Source organism: Scyliorhinus torazame, chromosome 7, assembly GCF_047496885.1.
Source record: "Scyliorhinus torazame isolate Kashiwa2021f chromosome 7, sScyTor2.1, whole genome shotgun sequence".
NCBI classification, from domain to species: Eukaryota; Metazoa; Chordata; class Chondrichthyes; order Carcharhiniformes; family Scyliorhinidae; genus Scyliorhinus; species Scyliorhinus torazame.
Window position 1 is genome coordinate 121,531,385 of NC_092713.1, and position 17,023 is coordinate 121,548,407.

At 43.6% G+C, this 17,023-nt stretch overlaps 1 protein-coding gene across 2 annotated transcripts in view; it reads left to right on the forward strand.

Annotated features, from left to right (window-relative positions):
• The window catches only part of LOC140426535 (adhesion G protein-coupled receptor D2), a 582,807-nt gene that overhangs the window by 237,583 nt on the left and 328,201 nt on the right, over positions 1 to 17,023 (forward strand). For both annotated transcript variants that reach the window (XM_072511425.1, XM_072511424.1), the window contains exon 22: positions 15,363 to 15,416. In XM_072511425.1, the coding sequence (XP_072367526.1) occupies positions 15,363 to 15,416 (54 nt within the window). The remainder of the gene's footprint in view (positions 1 to 15,362; positions 15,417 to 17,023) is intronic.

Here is a 17,023-nt window from a genome sequence, read left to right on the forward strand (position 1 = left end):
CAGGGCCGGGATTCGAACCCGGTCCTCAGCGCCGCAGTCCCAGTGCTATCCACTGCGCCACATGCCGTCCTTATTGGATACAATTCTGAAGGAGAGAATCTATCTCCACTTGGAGAGGCAAGGTTTGATCAGAGATAGGCAGCATGGCTTTGTCAGTGAGAGGTCATGCCCAACAAATTTGATTGAATTTTTTGAGCATGTGACTAGATGTGCAGATGAGGGTAGTGCAGTTGATGCAGTTTACATGGATTTCAGCAAAGCCTTTGACAAGGTCCCAGGTGGGAGACTTATAAAGAAGGCAAATGCACACGGGATACCAGGTAACTTGATGAGGTGGATTCAAAATTGGCTGAGCTGTAGGGACCAGAGGGTGATGACAGATGGCTGCTTTAGTGACTGGAAGCCAGTATCCAGTGGTGTACCACAGGGATCTGTGCTACATCCCCTATTTGTCATTTATATAAACGATATAGATGACTATGTGGGGGTAGGATCAGTGAGTTTGCGGATGGCATAAAGATTAGCTGGATGGTTAACAGTGAGGTTGAGTGTCTTGGGTTACAGGAAGATATAGATGGGATCGTCAGAAAAGAGGCAGATAAAATTTAACCCTGAAAAGTGTGGTGATAAACTTTGGAAGGAGTAATTTGACAAGGAAGTATTCAATGAATGGTCTGGCACTGGGAAGTTCCGAGGAACAAAGGGACCTTGGCGTGTTTGTCCATAGATCTCTGACGACAGAAGAGCAGTTTAATACGGTGGTGAAAAAGGCATATGGGACACTTGCCTTTATCAATCGAGGCATAGCTTACAAAAGCAGGGAGGTCATGTTGGAGTTGTATAGAACTTTGGTGAGGCCACAGCTGGAGTACTGTGTGCAATTCTGGTCACCACATTATAGGAAGGATGTGATTGCACTGGAGGGGATGCGAGGTGATTCACCAGGATCTTGCCTGGGATGGAACATTTTAAGTTATAAAGAGAGTTTGGATAGGCTTTTGCTGGAGCAGCGAAAACTGAGGTGTGACCTGATTGAGGTGTGCAAAATTATGAGGGGCATGGCAGCGTGGATAGGGTGCAGCTGTTCCCCTTAGTTGAAGGGTCAGCTACAACAGGACACAAGTTCAAGGCGAGGGGCAAGAGGTTTAGGGGGGATTTGAGGAAAATGCTTTTACCCAGAGGGCGGTGACATCTGGAATGCACTGCCTGAGAGGGTGGTAGAGGCGGGTTGCTTCACATCCTTAAAAGTACCTGGATGAGCACTTGGCACATCATAACATTCAAGGCCACGGGCCAAGTGCTGGCAAATGGGATTAGGTAGGCAGGTCAGGTGTCCTTCATGCGTTGGTGCAGACTCAATGGGCCAATGGGCCTCCTCGGCACTATTATTCTGTGATACCTTACTTTTATGACACTTGAATCACAGCTAAAGCAGTCGTACTGTCTGTATGCATCTTAATCCAGGTTTTAATAACTACTGCAAAAAAACAAATATAAAATATGGCAATTTCTTACATTCAGCACAATTACTCATGTAATGAGATCTAACCTGAATGAAGGTAAAACACTCTCCACATACCTCTGTGGAACTGTACACAGCTGCACTCCAGTGTGAGGCATGACACTGACTCCAGACTTTGGTTCAGTGCTGCAGTGTCAATGTGACACAAAACCTCTTCACAAGGACCCTATAGATGTTGGCTGTACCTTCTGAGCTCCAGGGCATTGTATTTGGGGGTAACTAAACGATATACTGATCAACGCTCCCACTGGAACTTTCAAGATAGGTTTTGCACAGCAATTGCCTGGAAGTTAAAAACTTCCTCTGGACAATTGCTCTGCGCTGGGAACATCAGAAATTGCGATTTAAATAGCAAACTTCAGATGCTTCTGATTGCCATACAACAAGAATTACCAGAAAAAGTTAAAAGAATTAGAATTAGAATTAAAATTAATTCTAGGTTCTGGCAAATGTTGCACAGTCCCAAACAAGCCTCCCGTTGGACACCCTCAACACCCTGGAACCCCAGGAGACTCCCCTCACACTCCAGCCACTGCCTCCGAGGCACCCGAATCGTCCACCCACCAACAACCCCCCATGGGATCCCCCCACCATGGGATTACCGCAACTCCTGACTACCGTCCCACAGGACTCTCCCAAGGAGACTATTCCCCCACCCCCACCTAAGAGACACTTTCCCACCAGGCCAAAGTCCAACCTCACTACCACCAGGCCTGACTGTCAACCTCCATGCACCAGGCTCGAGTCTTACACCCGTACCCCAGAGACAGGGCCTGACATTTCACCAATCCCCTCCCCCAGGCTTGAACCGACACCCTCCTCCAATCCCACCAAAAGACCCAGCCCAACCTTTAAATCTGTCTGCTCCTTTAAACTTAACTGGTTTATGGCAGCTAGTGCTGTATAAAGGGGTATGTGGCTTCCTTACCTATGACTTTACAGTTCTTGACACTAAGGCCTACGGTGACTGCTGCACTGCCCGGATGTCACTTAGTCTGAGTCAGAAGGTAGGGCGAGATACTTGTTTTGCTATCACTTAGCCTAGTAGCATCAGCACGATAAAGGACTTGTCTGTCCCCACAACCAAAGGAATTCTGTACATCTCCTCCATAAGGAGTGTGCACCCCGTAGGGCAATAGTCATGTGGTAATTATTGTCCACGTGATCTTAGCTATATTATTAGATGTTTGTATATTCCCGTTTGCTATAGCACTGTTTTATAGCAGAATATTTCAAAAGGAAACGAGGTCAGCTTATTTTTTTTCAGAATGTCTTTCTTCGTTTTTCGCTTCTGCTGAAGTTCAAGCTTTATTGGCTTTCAGAACAAGGCAGCGGAACTGTTGTATACTCACACAGTTAGTGATAAGGTCGTGAAGGCCCATTTTGCTTATATGAAGAGGATGATGTAATTTACAGCTGCAATTGTTTCCTTTCTGGTTGCATGTTATAGAAATCAAGTATCTGGATGGATTAGATAGGCACAAATTACTGAGATAGTGGTGGGTGACAAACAATGCATTTATGACAGGAGAGCTTATCAATCCAAAACGATAACCATGCAGAACTTTAGTGAAAATGAACTCTCTTTCCATAAAAAATACCCATAGAAAATGCTAATAGCAGTCAGCAAGTCAGGCAAGATCTTCAAAGAAAGGAAACTATTAGGTTCAAGCATAAGCTTTCATCACAATCAGAAGATGAATGCCTTGAAATTTGAAGTAGAAGCGCCTGGTGTTTGGATGCTACAGGGATCATGAGGTCCAAAATGGCATCCAAGGGTATGTGAAAACTCTTCTGGGGTGAGTCACATATTAGCGAGAGCAATGGTTCGTGTGTAGTGAATGTTCAGCAGAAATATATCAGTGTAGATGGATCACCATGTTAACCAACGTACAATGCTGATCTGGTTGGAGTGCTGCCATTTTGGATCTCAGTGATCCAGCTAATGCTGTTCTTTAATCACATGCAGCTGAACACATATTCACAAGCAGGAAGGACGCTACCCCAGGTGGTAGGTGATGATGGCAGTGTTTACTGACCCCCGGCTTCTACACAGTTTCTTCCAGGCACTAATAGTATTCCCCTTGGAATAAAGTTTGAGTGGGAGAATGAATTGAGAGCAGGATGAGCTGCTGGAAGAAGAGGCCAAGTGCTCTCCGTGGAAGGCCCTGCCTGCCCAGAATGTTCAAGAAGGAGTTTCCTCACCTGAACCTTGGCGACAAACAGCATTTGAGTTGTTTGCACTTCCGTAGGTATATCCTCACTGAAATCTGACATTTGCTGCAGCCACAACTTCAATCTCTGAACAGGACGAGGATGGCAATGCTGGAGGCTGTGAAGGTTACCATGGTGATGCACTTGAATGCATCTGTCTCCTTCCAGCCTGGACCTGGAAATATTTACAACATCTTACAGTGTGCCTTCCGCTGTTCTATAAAGGCGATCACTGACACACACTATTCACTGAGAGCTAACTGTGTTTCATTTTCTCTTGCCAGAGAGTAGCTGACAGAGAGAGCACATGGCAGGATTCTCCCTAACTCTAATGCAGGATGCCATTGATTGCTTGCATATTGCTTTGTGGGTGCCATATATCAAATCTGAGGTGTACCACAACAATGCTTCTTCTGCATGGATACTTTGTAGGAGAGCTTCAGTACTCAAGTTCCATAATGGTTGGCTGCATGCTGCACAACTTTCCCGTTGTGAGGGGGATTGATCTTGCTACTAGCTGTAAGGTGAGTAGCTGAAGAACAGAAGGCAGACAGCAAACTGTTTTTTTAAAATCAGGCTGTCTGAAGAACTCATCTGAGTGCAATACCATTAACCACAACTTCAGTTCCCATTCCTCAACACTGACCATCACAATAGTCACAATGAAAAAGTAAACGCTACCACAAACAAAACATTCCAGACTACATTTACAAATGAAATCTTTCCATGTTGCACATAGAAGGCAACTAATTATCCTTCTGTATTCTCTTTGTGCCTATATTCCATCTGCGTTTGCCTGTCCTAGTGCTCCCACACAGTGCTGTCTCAATGACTACAGCATTGCTTGTGGAAGGGTGCTGACTTTTGAATGTGAACTACACCATCCTGGCATGGGTGGCAACTGCCTGTGCTATCTGGCTACCAGGCAACAGCAAGGGCACAGGATACGGAAATGGTGAGAGGACAAATGCTTCTATTCGGAGAGAAAGCAACAAGCCTGTGCTCCCAGTGAGCGAGCCACTGCCACTCCCCTGGGGCAAAGGTAATTGCTGGAATACCATGATACCCGCAAGCATCTTTTTGCACTGCCACTCTTGGCGAAGATGGCAGTAAGCTAACCTTCCATGAGCTTTCACTGCAGCAATATGACTTTAAGTGAAGGTTGCTTGTGCTGCAATGAAAACAAAGACATCAAATATCAGAGATTTCATCATTGTTGAGTCCAGAGTTGTGCCACCACTTCCATGGAGGAAAGAATGGGCTCCAGCCTCTGCCTCATGCCCTGAATTTGCTGCCAGACTTCTCAATGGTCTGTGACAGTAACTCAGGCTTTCATATCCCTCTGGGATTTTGTGCTCTTTGGGACGGTCCTTAACTTGAACTCAATAATTTGACAGGCTTCGATTACTTCCTTCGATTTTGGCCAATAAAGGGGCGGGTCCCTTGATGGCTGGGCGTGCCCTTAGCGGTCATTGACCTTGGCTGTTTGGGCTCCCTGAGTAAAGGGAGTGGCGTCAATCAGTCTGTGGCTGTATCGGTTTCTTGAGTGCAGTCCTATTGTCTGGGGGAATGGGCCATTAGAATGCAAACGAGCGGGGGTTTCGATCACGTCTAGCTATCTGGGTTGCAAATACACACACAAACTCTGAGTCTGTCTGAGTCCTGGGTTGGCCATAATTCCCATGGTCCTTTGCAGGTGGCCATCTGAGATGGCTACAAACTCGAACTCAGAATGCAGAAAGTGTGCAGGTACAGCAGGCAGTAAAGAAGGCAAATGGTATGTTGGCCTTCATTGCAAGAAGATTTGAGTATAGGAATCGGGATGTTTTACTGCAATTGTTTAGGGCATTGGTCAGGTCTCACCTGGAGTATTGTGTACAGTTTTGGTGTCCTTATCTGAGGAAGGATTATATTCATTGAAGTTTAGAAGAGTGAGAGGGGATCTCATAGAAACTTAGAAAATTCTAACAGAATTATTCAGGGTAGATTCAGAAAGAATGTCCCCGATGGTGGGGGGAGTCCAGAACTAGGGGTCCTCTGAGGAAGGATGTTCTTGCTATGGAGGGAGTGCAACAAAAGTTTACAAGGCTAATTTCTGGGATGGCGGGACTGTCATATGAGGAGAAACTAAGTCAGTTTGGATTATATTCATTGGAGTCTAGAAGAGTATGAGGGGGTTTCACAGAAACTTATAAAATTCTAACAGGATTGGACAGAATAGATTCAGAAAGAATGTTCCCGATGGTGGGGGAGTTCAGAACTAGGGACCATAGTTTGAAGATAAGGGGTAAACCTTTAGTCCCGAAGCGAGGAGAAATTTCTTAACCCAGAGAGTGGTGAACCTGTGGAATTCACTACCACAAAAGTAGTTGAGGCCAAAACATTGTGTGATTTCAAGAAGGAATTAGATATACCTCTTGGGAGTAAAGGGAAATGGGGGGAAGGCGGGATCAGGATATTGAATTTGATAACCAACCATGATCATAATGAATGGCAGAGCAGGCTCGAAGGGCCAAATGGCCTCCTCCTGCTTCTATTTTCCATGTATGTTTCTATGACTTCCAGTGGGTCCCATAGTGCATCTTGAGACTGGAAGATCTGGGTCATTATGTGAGAGTCTCATCATTATATTTGATACTTATGTGCTCTGTCGATGGATATGTATTGCATTATTCTCTTAATGTATGTAATGCACTTTGAAGATAAAACTTCAACCTATTGAATTATGAGAACCAAATGTACATATAATCCCATAAAAAAGTTATGGACTTCACACTATTAGGTCATTGTTTTAATATTTAACATTATGAAATATATTACCTCCAGGATTTACTGATTCAAGACATGGATTTGCACAAACCTACAACATTGTGCCTTCGTAACTCCTTTAGTCTATGTAGTGACTTGTGAGATTTTCTTGCCTGTCCTCAGTCAATGAACAGAATGTGTAGCCCACAAAGAATAAACACCAAAAAATCGCAGTCAAAAATCTGTCTGGCTTTCTTTGCAGCTGGTTTCTGAGAAATCTAGTTACAACACCAATGATATTTTGCACAGTAATCAGCCAGCTTCCCTATAATTGGTCCTGCATGGTGTTTAAACAGTGTATTTTCAATTAGGTATTTTTCTCGGGATGTGACAACTTGGGCAAAGCTTTAAGATTCTCTATCATTCTTTTCATGCTGTCTGTATGAAGTTTGTACTACTGTCATGAAGCACTGGACAGGAGGAGTGGCAGAAATGGGATGTGTGCTTTGATGAAGCATTCGACAGTGAATGCAGTGCCTCTGACTTCACTGAGATTCATGTGTTCCATTCTGTGAGCTACATACAGTCCAGCACATAAACAAGTTTTACATATTCATTGTCGATGGAAGCTAGATAACATAAGTAGTTCTGAGAACTCTGCTTCTAACTGAGAGGAACAATGGGATACAAAGTGTAATACCCTTCAGAAAATGTTGAAGCTCAGCATGGAAAATACACTGGGCTGAATTTGGTTGGGCAGAACACTGGGGCATCCCCACCTCGGTTGTTTGAAGGGAATTACAGCCAGATTTCAGGTTTGTTGTGCAGTTAGTATGCTTCCATCAGGGCTCTGGTCCATTTAAATGGGGAGAGTCTGCCCCGAAGACACTCTATCTATAACTATCTATAACTCTACACTCTCTCACTGCTCTTCTCCAACCTTCTCCCAGAAGCCTGTGAGTCAGTGCTTTATATAGTTCTGCATCTAGTGGTTAATTATAATATGACATTAACCCGTTGTAATCTGAACATTTCACATAATGTCACAAACTCACCAGGCAATTTCCCATATGCGGAAGGTCCGCTCGCAGCTGGTAGAATACAACAGCGGGAAAAGGCCCTTAATTGGCCATGTAAGTGGCATAATTGACTTCTGGACGGGAGCATGTTCTCCTCCACCTTTTCTGCTGTTGGTAGAATGCCATAACAGTGTGAATGGGATTGGTACTCCAACCTCACCTCGTCTCTTCTCTCCCCCCACCCCCTCTCCCTATCTCCTCTCACCATTTTCTGGTTCCCCTCATCTCCTATGCTGCTCTTGCAGGCCTCCTAATATTCAGTTCACTGTATATATACCACGCGAGATCTGCTGGAGAACCCGAGAGTTCTGGTTAATACAAAATTAACTGTATACGTTTTGCACTGTGCTCAATATCCATGACCATAGTAGTAATACTGTATAAAATGTGTTTATATATAATATCATGCATGAATGTAAATTATGCAGTTACTATTTCTACAGTTCAGTAGTTAGAACTCGCATTGGCTTCTTTGCTTTTCCAGCTTTGAGCAATAAGGAGAAAGTCACCATATGTTAAACTTTGATCTGACCTGGCCTTGAACCTTTTGAGAGCTGATCAATGTCACCTTGATTCCACTTCTGTTCAAAACTCCATCAAGTTTATGCTTACCAAATTCTTCAACAAATGTGTTCGCACTTTATTTCAAATGATCACTTCTGATTTAAAAAATGAATTCAATTGAGAAGATGTATGTGTTGCTTTGCTGGTTTTAACAATACTCTGACAGGTCCATTAAGAATGGTAAATGAAGGCCACTTTGGCCCTTTTTGGTTTATGCTGCACCCATTATCCTTTGAATAAATTCATGATTTTCTGTTTGAAGCCATAGAAGCAAATCCAAAGCATTTTAAAGATATTGGTCACCGAAATGCTCGGTGAAAAGTTGCAGCCCTACATAGAGAGGCACACATACTTTTTCTAGCAGAACCTATAGGTGTGGAGTGTGTAATATATATATGAATAAAATTATGATGAAAGGAGACTTGAGCAATTACCAGAAATGTGGATATTTCTAGGGGCTTTTCACAGTAACTTCATTGAAGCCTACTTGTGACAATAAGTGATTATTATTATTATTTTAATATCCCCCTCCTCCTCAAGACACGTGGGGGTTAAAAATAACCCAAAAAAACCATGAAATCCTAACTTGAATTTTATTTATAATGTGTGGAGACTGGAATTAAAACTTAAAACAGGTCCTACCATTACATTCGTTAAGACCTGCAGGAAACCTATACTTCCAGGTTTCCTGTCTGTAAATCCTCTTCCGTCCAACGACCCCCATCACTGCACTTTTCTGTGCTCTGTCTGGTTATTGGGCCCAAGATATTTCACTGACATATTAAGCTGTATTGCCTCACCAATTTACAGGAACACACTAAGTGAATTTTGGTTTTGTCTCAAATGTTTGAAGCAGCAATGCACCTCACTTCATTGATTCAATAGAAAGTTCTTTCTGCTGGAGTGCGATGACAGCTCAACAATTATTGCACACACAGTGTATTTTACATTCAAATTCATGCAAGAGATTTGACACATTGGCTTGATTTTTGCTCATAATTTGGTTGAATAACTTCCTGCGGTTTGCCTAGCCGTTGCTTTGAGGTTGAAAGTAGAAGCTTTGGCGGTCATGAGGAGCTTCGTCTACTGAGTTAATTTTAAGAAGTTGCTTTTGATCAGTGTTTTGTTATATTTCCCCTACATTCAGTTCTGATTCGCTGGTGCAGCCCGTTGTGTTTGCAGTGTCAGTGACCATCAGCAGTGAGCCATTGTTCCTGAGCAAGGTCTTCCCATTTATTTTAATCAAAGTGATAAATAGTGGAAAATATCCATCTATCAAACCTCAGTGCAAACAGGTAATCTGCGACAACGTGCTTAGATATTCTTTTTATCAACCACTTCTTTTCAACTTTTCTGCCCTTCGACTTTCTTCCTGCCCTCCTGCATGGAGTGAGTCCTGCTGGAGTGTGATGCCATGGCTGGCTTCAACCTCCAGTATCATGGTTGAATGGCCATTCTTTGTGCATGAGCTGGACAGTGACTGTTGGGCTATTTGTCTGTAAAATGTTCACTAGTGGGCAAAATCCGGTCTTTATCGGAGGTCAATGCATGAACACTTACTGTAAGGTCTACTGGATAGTGCATTGTAACAGCAACCCAGCAAGTGTTGTTGCTTCCCACCATGCTTTTCTCTCATCGCTGAGGACAATGGAACACCTTGGGCTGGATTCTCCGCCGTTGGGATTCTCCGTTTTGCCGGTAGCCTGGGCTGCCCCACAACGGGAAACCCCATTGACCAGCTGGCGAAACAGAGCATCCCGCCAGCGTGCTGAACCAGAAATCTGACGCGGTGCCACTGTACTTCTGCCCCATCACATGCCAGGGGTTGTATCTAGTGCCTCCCGACTCTGTTTGCTCACGGATTTACCCAGCAGTTTTGTTGCTCTTTTAAGCTGCCAGGTTTTGGCTGAAGTTCTTGGCTGAAAGTTCAAAAACACTGGTGAGCATTAAATTGGACTTCATTGTGCCGACTTCCCTTCCAGCTGCCCCATTGCAACTCTTAAAACTTTTTGAAAATGGTGTAATGGCCAACAGGAAATCAACATGGATAGAATCAGACTCCCATGCTTCGAACTCTGGATGGATGGAGTTCGGATGCAGATCAGTCAGGATCGAACACAGATTTCAGGGTCTGAATGGCCTACTGCTGTTTGTTCCCTGATTGCTAATGGGATTGCCAATGTGGGTACATTTAATATACTGAGGTAGGGTTTCCCATTGTAGGGCAGCCCCACGCCGTTGGGAAACCCCCGGGCGCTGGCAAAACGGAGCATCCCGCCGGCGGAGAATCCCACCTGGGGTTTCCCATTCCGTCAGGAAATCCCTGGCCGTGGGTGCGCTGCTGGCGCAATGGAGAATCCAGCCCAAAATCTTGAATTAGATTCACACATGAAATTGGAATCTGAAGTTTCCAATTGGATCTGCCGGATGATGTGCTTAGATCTGTTCATCCATCAGCGCACAATTTTTCCGGTGGTAGCACAATATTAGGTGAGCTGTATTGTCAATACAGTGCTCATTTATATCGGACTGGGTGATGCAGTAGCCCTTTAAGGGGCTGCTCTTTTGATTTGTCCCTTAGTTTGTTTCATTTAGTTTAATTGGGCCAACCCAAAAGAGTATAAATGGACACCGTGATTGGTTAATTTGTTTTGCCCCAAAAGAGTGAATAGGATTAGGTTGAAATTTGGGTTGTTGGTTGCAGGTGCATAATATGTGCCTCCGTAAATAAAAGTTTACAAGAGTAGAAAGACTGGGCTCTAAGTGTTCTATCCTTTGCGATCTGGTTATTGGAGTTTAACATCCTGTAATGTGTCAAAGTTGTCCCGATTCAAAAAGGATTACCCACTATGGTTGCCAAGGCTAGAATCTCCCTTGACTCTAGAATACCAGCCTTTGGAAACTTGATATCTTATTGGTTTAGCAGCCTGTGTGTGTGTGTGTCTCTCTCTCTACTCTGGAGAGTAAAATGGCCATGTATTTGAAAAAAAGTGCTGGGTATAAAATAAAACAATATAACTACGTTTTTTTAAAGGAGTCAATACATTCTGGACAGCAAGGTAAGTGAGATGGATGTAGAATAAATTGCTTTTGCAAAGTCAGACAGGTACAGCATCATAAGGATGCACTGTATTATAAGCTGTATCACGAGTAGATAACCTACATGTGCACAGCCTATTGTTCCTGTTCATTAACCGCTGGCAAGCCTTCAAGTGGGTGCATGCAACTTCAATCTGTTCAGCTACAACTTTCAACCTTGTGTCAATATTCGAGTACACAAGCCATACAAATTGAGTGCCTCTGTGAGCTATGTGTGACACATGATCACTTAAAGCCCAAAGCAGCCATCCCCTCTGTTTTCACAGCCTATGCGTCACTTTCAACTTTTTTCCCCCCGGACACGGGTGGTTGTTTTTATTTATGATTTCTAATTCTGCCGTTTTAAAAACCATTTCACATCTCTGGTGCAGCATTGAGTGTTAGTTTTCATGATGAACATTAGGAATGAGTGATCACTGATTGGATCAGTGGTTAAAACCCATCCCTTCTCCCTGCCCCTGCTTATGTACATGATCTGCAATTTCATCATCTGCATCAATATTATCATTGAAGCGAGTCTAATAAAGGGTATTTCTGCATTGTATTACATACTGTTGAGTTATTAAAACTGACACTTGATTACTTAGATTACATGAACTGACCATTAATAATCTAATATAAAAGCAAAAGTCTGTGGATACTGGAGATCTGAAATAAAAACTGAAAGAGCTGGAAAAACTCAGAAAAACAATTAATCATCTATTTTACATTGACTTGAAAAATAGCTCTAGATTTTCCGTGAGAGAAGAGAGCTTTTTTCGTGGGGGGCGGGGGAACTCTAAATTAAAGAGAACTGGCAAGAATTTTATGGATACATTAATTTTCACAAGCAATTCTGTAAATGAATACTGGCTGTTATCTAATACATTTGTTATTATTCAGAATTTCTCGGGCGGTTTTCAGTTGTCTCTAAGTTGTTTTCTTTTTAAAAACAAAGTTAATTTGCTGATAGTTTCATGTGGTAAAATTTCTCTTTGTTTTTGCGAATGCTTTTCCTCCTTTTTGATGTGGCTCAAATGCAAAATCTTCTTTTGTTACCACAGACTGGCACCATGCAATGCGAGTGGAAATATAGGGCGGTGCTCTCCAAATACTATTTCACACATACCTAATTTGAGTATTGCTGAAAAAGGAGACAGGGGGCGGGATTCTCCGAAATGGAGGCAGAGTGTCCTGCGAAACGGGCGCGGGCACTACCGATTCTGGCCTCACGGCGCTGGAGCGGTTCGCGCCTCTCCAGCCTCCCTTCCCGGCTCCAATTGGGCGCCGCGCCAACCAGCGCATGCGCAGTGGTGCTGCACCAACCCGCGCATGCGCGGGGGACTTCCTCAACGAGCCGGCCCCGACGCAACATGGCACGGGGGTTCAGGGGCCGGCCACATAACAAAATAGGGCTGGATCTGGAGAGGCCGGCCCGCCGATCGGTGGGACCCGATCGCCGGCCAGATCCCATCGGAGGCCCCCCTGTGAAGGAGCCCACCTCCCCCTCCCCCCTCCCCCTCCCCCCCAGGCCGCACCCCGACCTTGCGCGCAGAGTTCCCGCCGGCTGCGAGCAGGTGTGGACGGCACCGGCGGAACTCTGCCGTTTCCGCGCGGCCGCTTGGCCCATCAAGGCCGGAGAATCGGCGGCCCGGCCGCGGACGGCGGCCCGCGACTGGCACCGTGCCAAACACACCGGCGCAAATGGCGGCGATTCTCCACTCCTCGGAGAATTGCGTGTCGGGGCGGCGTGGCGTGGTTGCGGCGATTCTCCGGCCCAGCGTGGGGCTCGGAGAATCCCGCCCAGGCTGTCTAAGCTTTTTGCCTTGTACTCATCAGGACAGTTATGTGAGAATACCAACAATGAAGGAAGCCCACATTGTACTGCATGAGGAGATAGTGCTGATTGGTTGGCTAGTGGACTCTTGTTCCCTTTACGATTGGTAATCTTGCAATCTGTCCTTGATCAGTGTAAAACAAACAGCTTAGACAGCATACCTCTTTTTGCAGCAAAGATTAAGTTTTGTACAACCTTCCGAGTATTTATTTGCATACTTAATTGTAAGGTTGGCTACTTGTTGCACAATGTGGCAGTGTCAAATATTTCACATGCATTTTAATTAAATGGAGAAAGTTGGCAGTGATATCTTTAGGTAACCATCCTCATTTTACCAAATAATCAGCTATTATGTGTAAATGCGGAACTGTTGCATGGAGGAACTACCTTTGTTGGGCTTCTGTGTTTTTCTTCCGAGTGCTATTTTCTTGCTCTGCACTGTTGTACAATTCTGTGCCTGGTTGGCTTCTGAGCTCTTTAAGAATTAGTTACCTATCAGGTGTAAAATTATTGCCAAATTCAACCCCAAGTAACAGGGAGAATTTTTAAAAAATGCAATTAAAGCCTACCCCAGTAATCCAATGATCATTTCCAGAGTCCATTGGAATAAAAATATTTCAAGATTATAATAAAAATGTTCAGCTGTCAGTGGGCAGAAATGCACAGATTTTGTAACTGCCACTAGTTGGTGAAAAGCACAGAAAATATTCTCATAAGATATTCATTTCCATCCTAATAAAGAAAAGTCTTGTGCATCAACTCAAATACTGGAACAGCACCAAAGAAAAATAATTTCAAACAATTGTGCCTCTCGAAAATGAACTCCTGTTTTTAAATCATTTTTTCTCTGTGATGAAATATATCCCAGAGTTCATTATTTATCTATGTTGTTGAATAAGATTACACTAGGGTCTGTGACACTGTTTAAGGATGAAATGATTTGATGTTGATTCCACTGTAGAATAGGTGTGGGCTTGAGTAGGGTGCTCTTTCCAAGGGCCGGTGCAAACTCGATGGGCCGAATGGCCTCTTGTGTTATGCTGCTTCGGATAACACAGGCTGCTATTTGATGCAGTCTTAACTAAAGGATGCTCCAGACTCTGAAATGAGTTCAACGTGTTTATTGAACGATTAACACAATTCTCAAATGAGTTGAGTCTCTGCTAATCTAACTGTAGTAACTCAGTCTAACTGTACCAGCTTGCGCTAAGCCACGTGCTGGGGTGTGATGCTGCTGATGAACCCTGTCTAACTCTCTAGATGTCTGTCTGTGGAAAGAGGCAGGATGTGAGTGCCTCATCCCTTTTATAGTGATTATGTCATGCCCCCTTGTGGTGACGCCACCTCTGAGTGTCCTGACTGCCCATTGGTTGTGTCCTATTCTGAGTGTTCATTGGTTGCACGTTTGCATATCATGACATCCTCCTTCTACACTGGACTGTTCCTTTTGATGTGGGGTGGATGCCTCACCTCTGACAGCTTCTGACCAATCAGAGACCAACAATTTCCAAGTGCCAGTGGTACACTGGACGCAGTGGTAAAAGACCCAAAGCTGATTATCATTACTAGTGCCCCTGCACCTCGGTGATTCGGGCAAAATTGCAGCAGCTAGACAGTGAGGCTTGGTGAGAGGAGAGGGAGGGGTCATTGTTATGGGCAGGGTGGGGTGACTTCCAGACGATTCCGCTGTTTCTGCAATTGGGTGCCTCCATTGAGCTCAGGACATCTGAGAAGGGGTTCCGCCCAACACCTCACACCCCTGTCCCCAACACCTCACCACCAGGCAGACTGCATAACTGCTAGAATTTACCTGATGATTTTCCCTCATGGTGTGGTCCCTACAAACCATTGGGTGAATTCCAGCGAGGGCAGAATGGGATCCTTTCCACGTAAGGACCTCAGTTGCCCACCTGCGCTCCCTTCCCTCCCCATGGTGGGTAGGTCACCCTCCACTCATCCCACCCTGGACTTAATCGGGTGGAGGTATGAAGTAGGAAGGCAGTGATGCTCTCTGCCCCGTAGCTTCGTTTTCCATTATATGATCCCCACCACCCATGAGGGAACATTGAATTCTACCTAACATAAAGACTAGACGTTGAGTAAAATAATTAAATATTATAATTTTTTTGGCATTTGTGAAGAAATGCTCTAACAGGATCACAGAAGTTCCCAAATATCAAATTATATTTCCCTTTTCACCTGATTTACTTGAGCCTTGACGTGATCAGTGCAGTTGAGGTGTTGCAGTTTAACTGAAGGGCTACCTTATTTCAGAGACCTGTACTATTCTTCAAGTATGATCCTGTTTATTGTTTTACAGGTAAGGAGTACAATCAAAAGACTAAAAGAAAGAAGAAAAGCTCTGAACTTTTCAGTAAGTAAAATGTTCTTTATTAAATAGTGTTTTATCTAAGTTATTATCTTGGCTGTTGTGCATTATGTGTTTAGATATTTGAGTACATTTTACTTATTATGAATTAATTTTAGAAATGGAATAAATGAAGCACATGGAATAACTTTGACATCATTATAACCGTCCTCTTACAGAATTTGAAAGGAGTTAGTTATGCACTTTAAATTGCTGCACCACGGCTGAATTGATTAAATACACAATGAATATTGCATTATCAGTAAAATGTACCAGTTGTTGAAGCAATGAGTTAAGTGTTGAGGGTAAAATTGAACTTAAGCAAGGTCTAAAAATGGGCAATGATATGGGTTTGCTGTATATCACCATACACCATTCCTGGCTTTTCTTTGGCCGTAGCTTCATTAAAGGGAAACATCAAACCATGCATTGCTATTGATAGATCTGTCACCCAAGTTGTTGATTGTATAATAGATAATGAATCTCTCGCCCTATGTTGTGGCATGTATAACTGGTAGCCAATTTGTTGACCTGCGTTGTGGGGTATATATAGGTTGCACGTCTGTTGTCCATTTTGTGAGGTATATAACAGGGGGATCCGTCACCCCACGTTATGGTTGCTTGCATAGGTTGAAAGCCCCTGAGCCCCTGAACTCCAGCCCTGCCCGGATTAATACAATAACTGCCTGTCCATTTCCTGTGTGTGATGAGGTTGCACAGTTTCAATCCTTTTGGGTTTGGGCCAACTTCCCCGAAGTTGTGACCATGGAGTTTGCGGTCCTATATTTTTTTGGCTTATTGGCTAACACGTTCCCAATGAAAAGGCTATAACAGAGGTACTAAAATAAGGAAGAATGAATCTAGATAGAATTTGTTAATCAGTGCAGCAACAAATATACCGCAGCAAGGAAAACAAAGTCCTTAACTGACTATCTCACTGCAAGATGGCTAGTATATTAAATTGACACATTGGGGAAGGATGAATTGCTCTTCTGAGGCTGTGACATATTACAAAGCCAGAGAATTCTGTACCTGACCTGACAATGCACAATGTTGACACTGCAAAGGCTGCTGTAAAAACATCTACTACCTCCTGGTTTATCGCCACATCCTTAAGCGTTGAAATCAGTCCTTTGAAGCATGAAAAAAGACGTTTGGAAAGAGAATTTCGACTCTAAGTGGGATGGATCAAGAAAGAGAAATTAAAAAGAACCATAATTATAAGACTGTAGAACAAAAGCAAACCGGGAGAGGGAGAGAGATTTTCCAGCAAATTCCAAAGTGACAGTGCTGACTGCTGACCTCGAAGCAAACTGCCCATAAAGATCTAACAATCTCTGCAGCATGAATTTAATTCTGGTATCAGCTCAAGAGGATTTCTGGTATCTAACAATAGTGATGTCAACAATCAGTTTAAGAAACCAGTCACATTGGAGACTTTTCACAGGCAGCAAACCAGGAAGTAAATAGCACCAAACATCTTTCACTTTTTAATAATTTTACAGAGTAAGAAAGATTTACATTTATTTATTTATTTTTTAATATTTTATTGAGGTATTTGAAATGTTTTAATAACAGTAACCTAAACACTGACATCAACATGGTAAAATAAA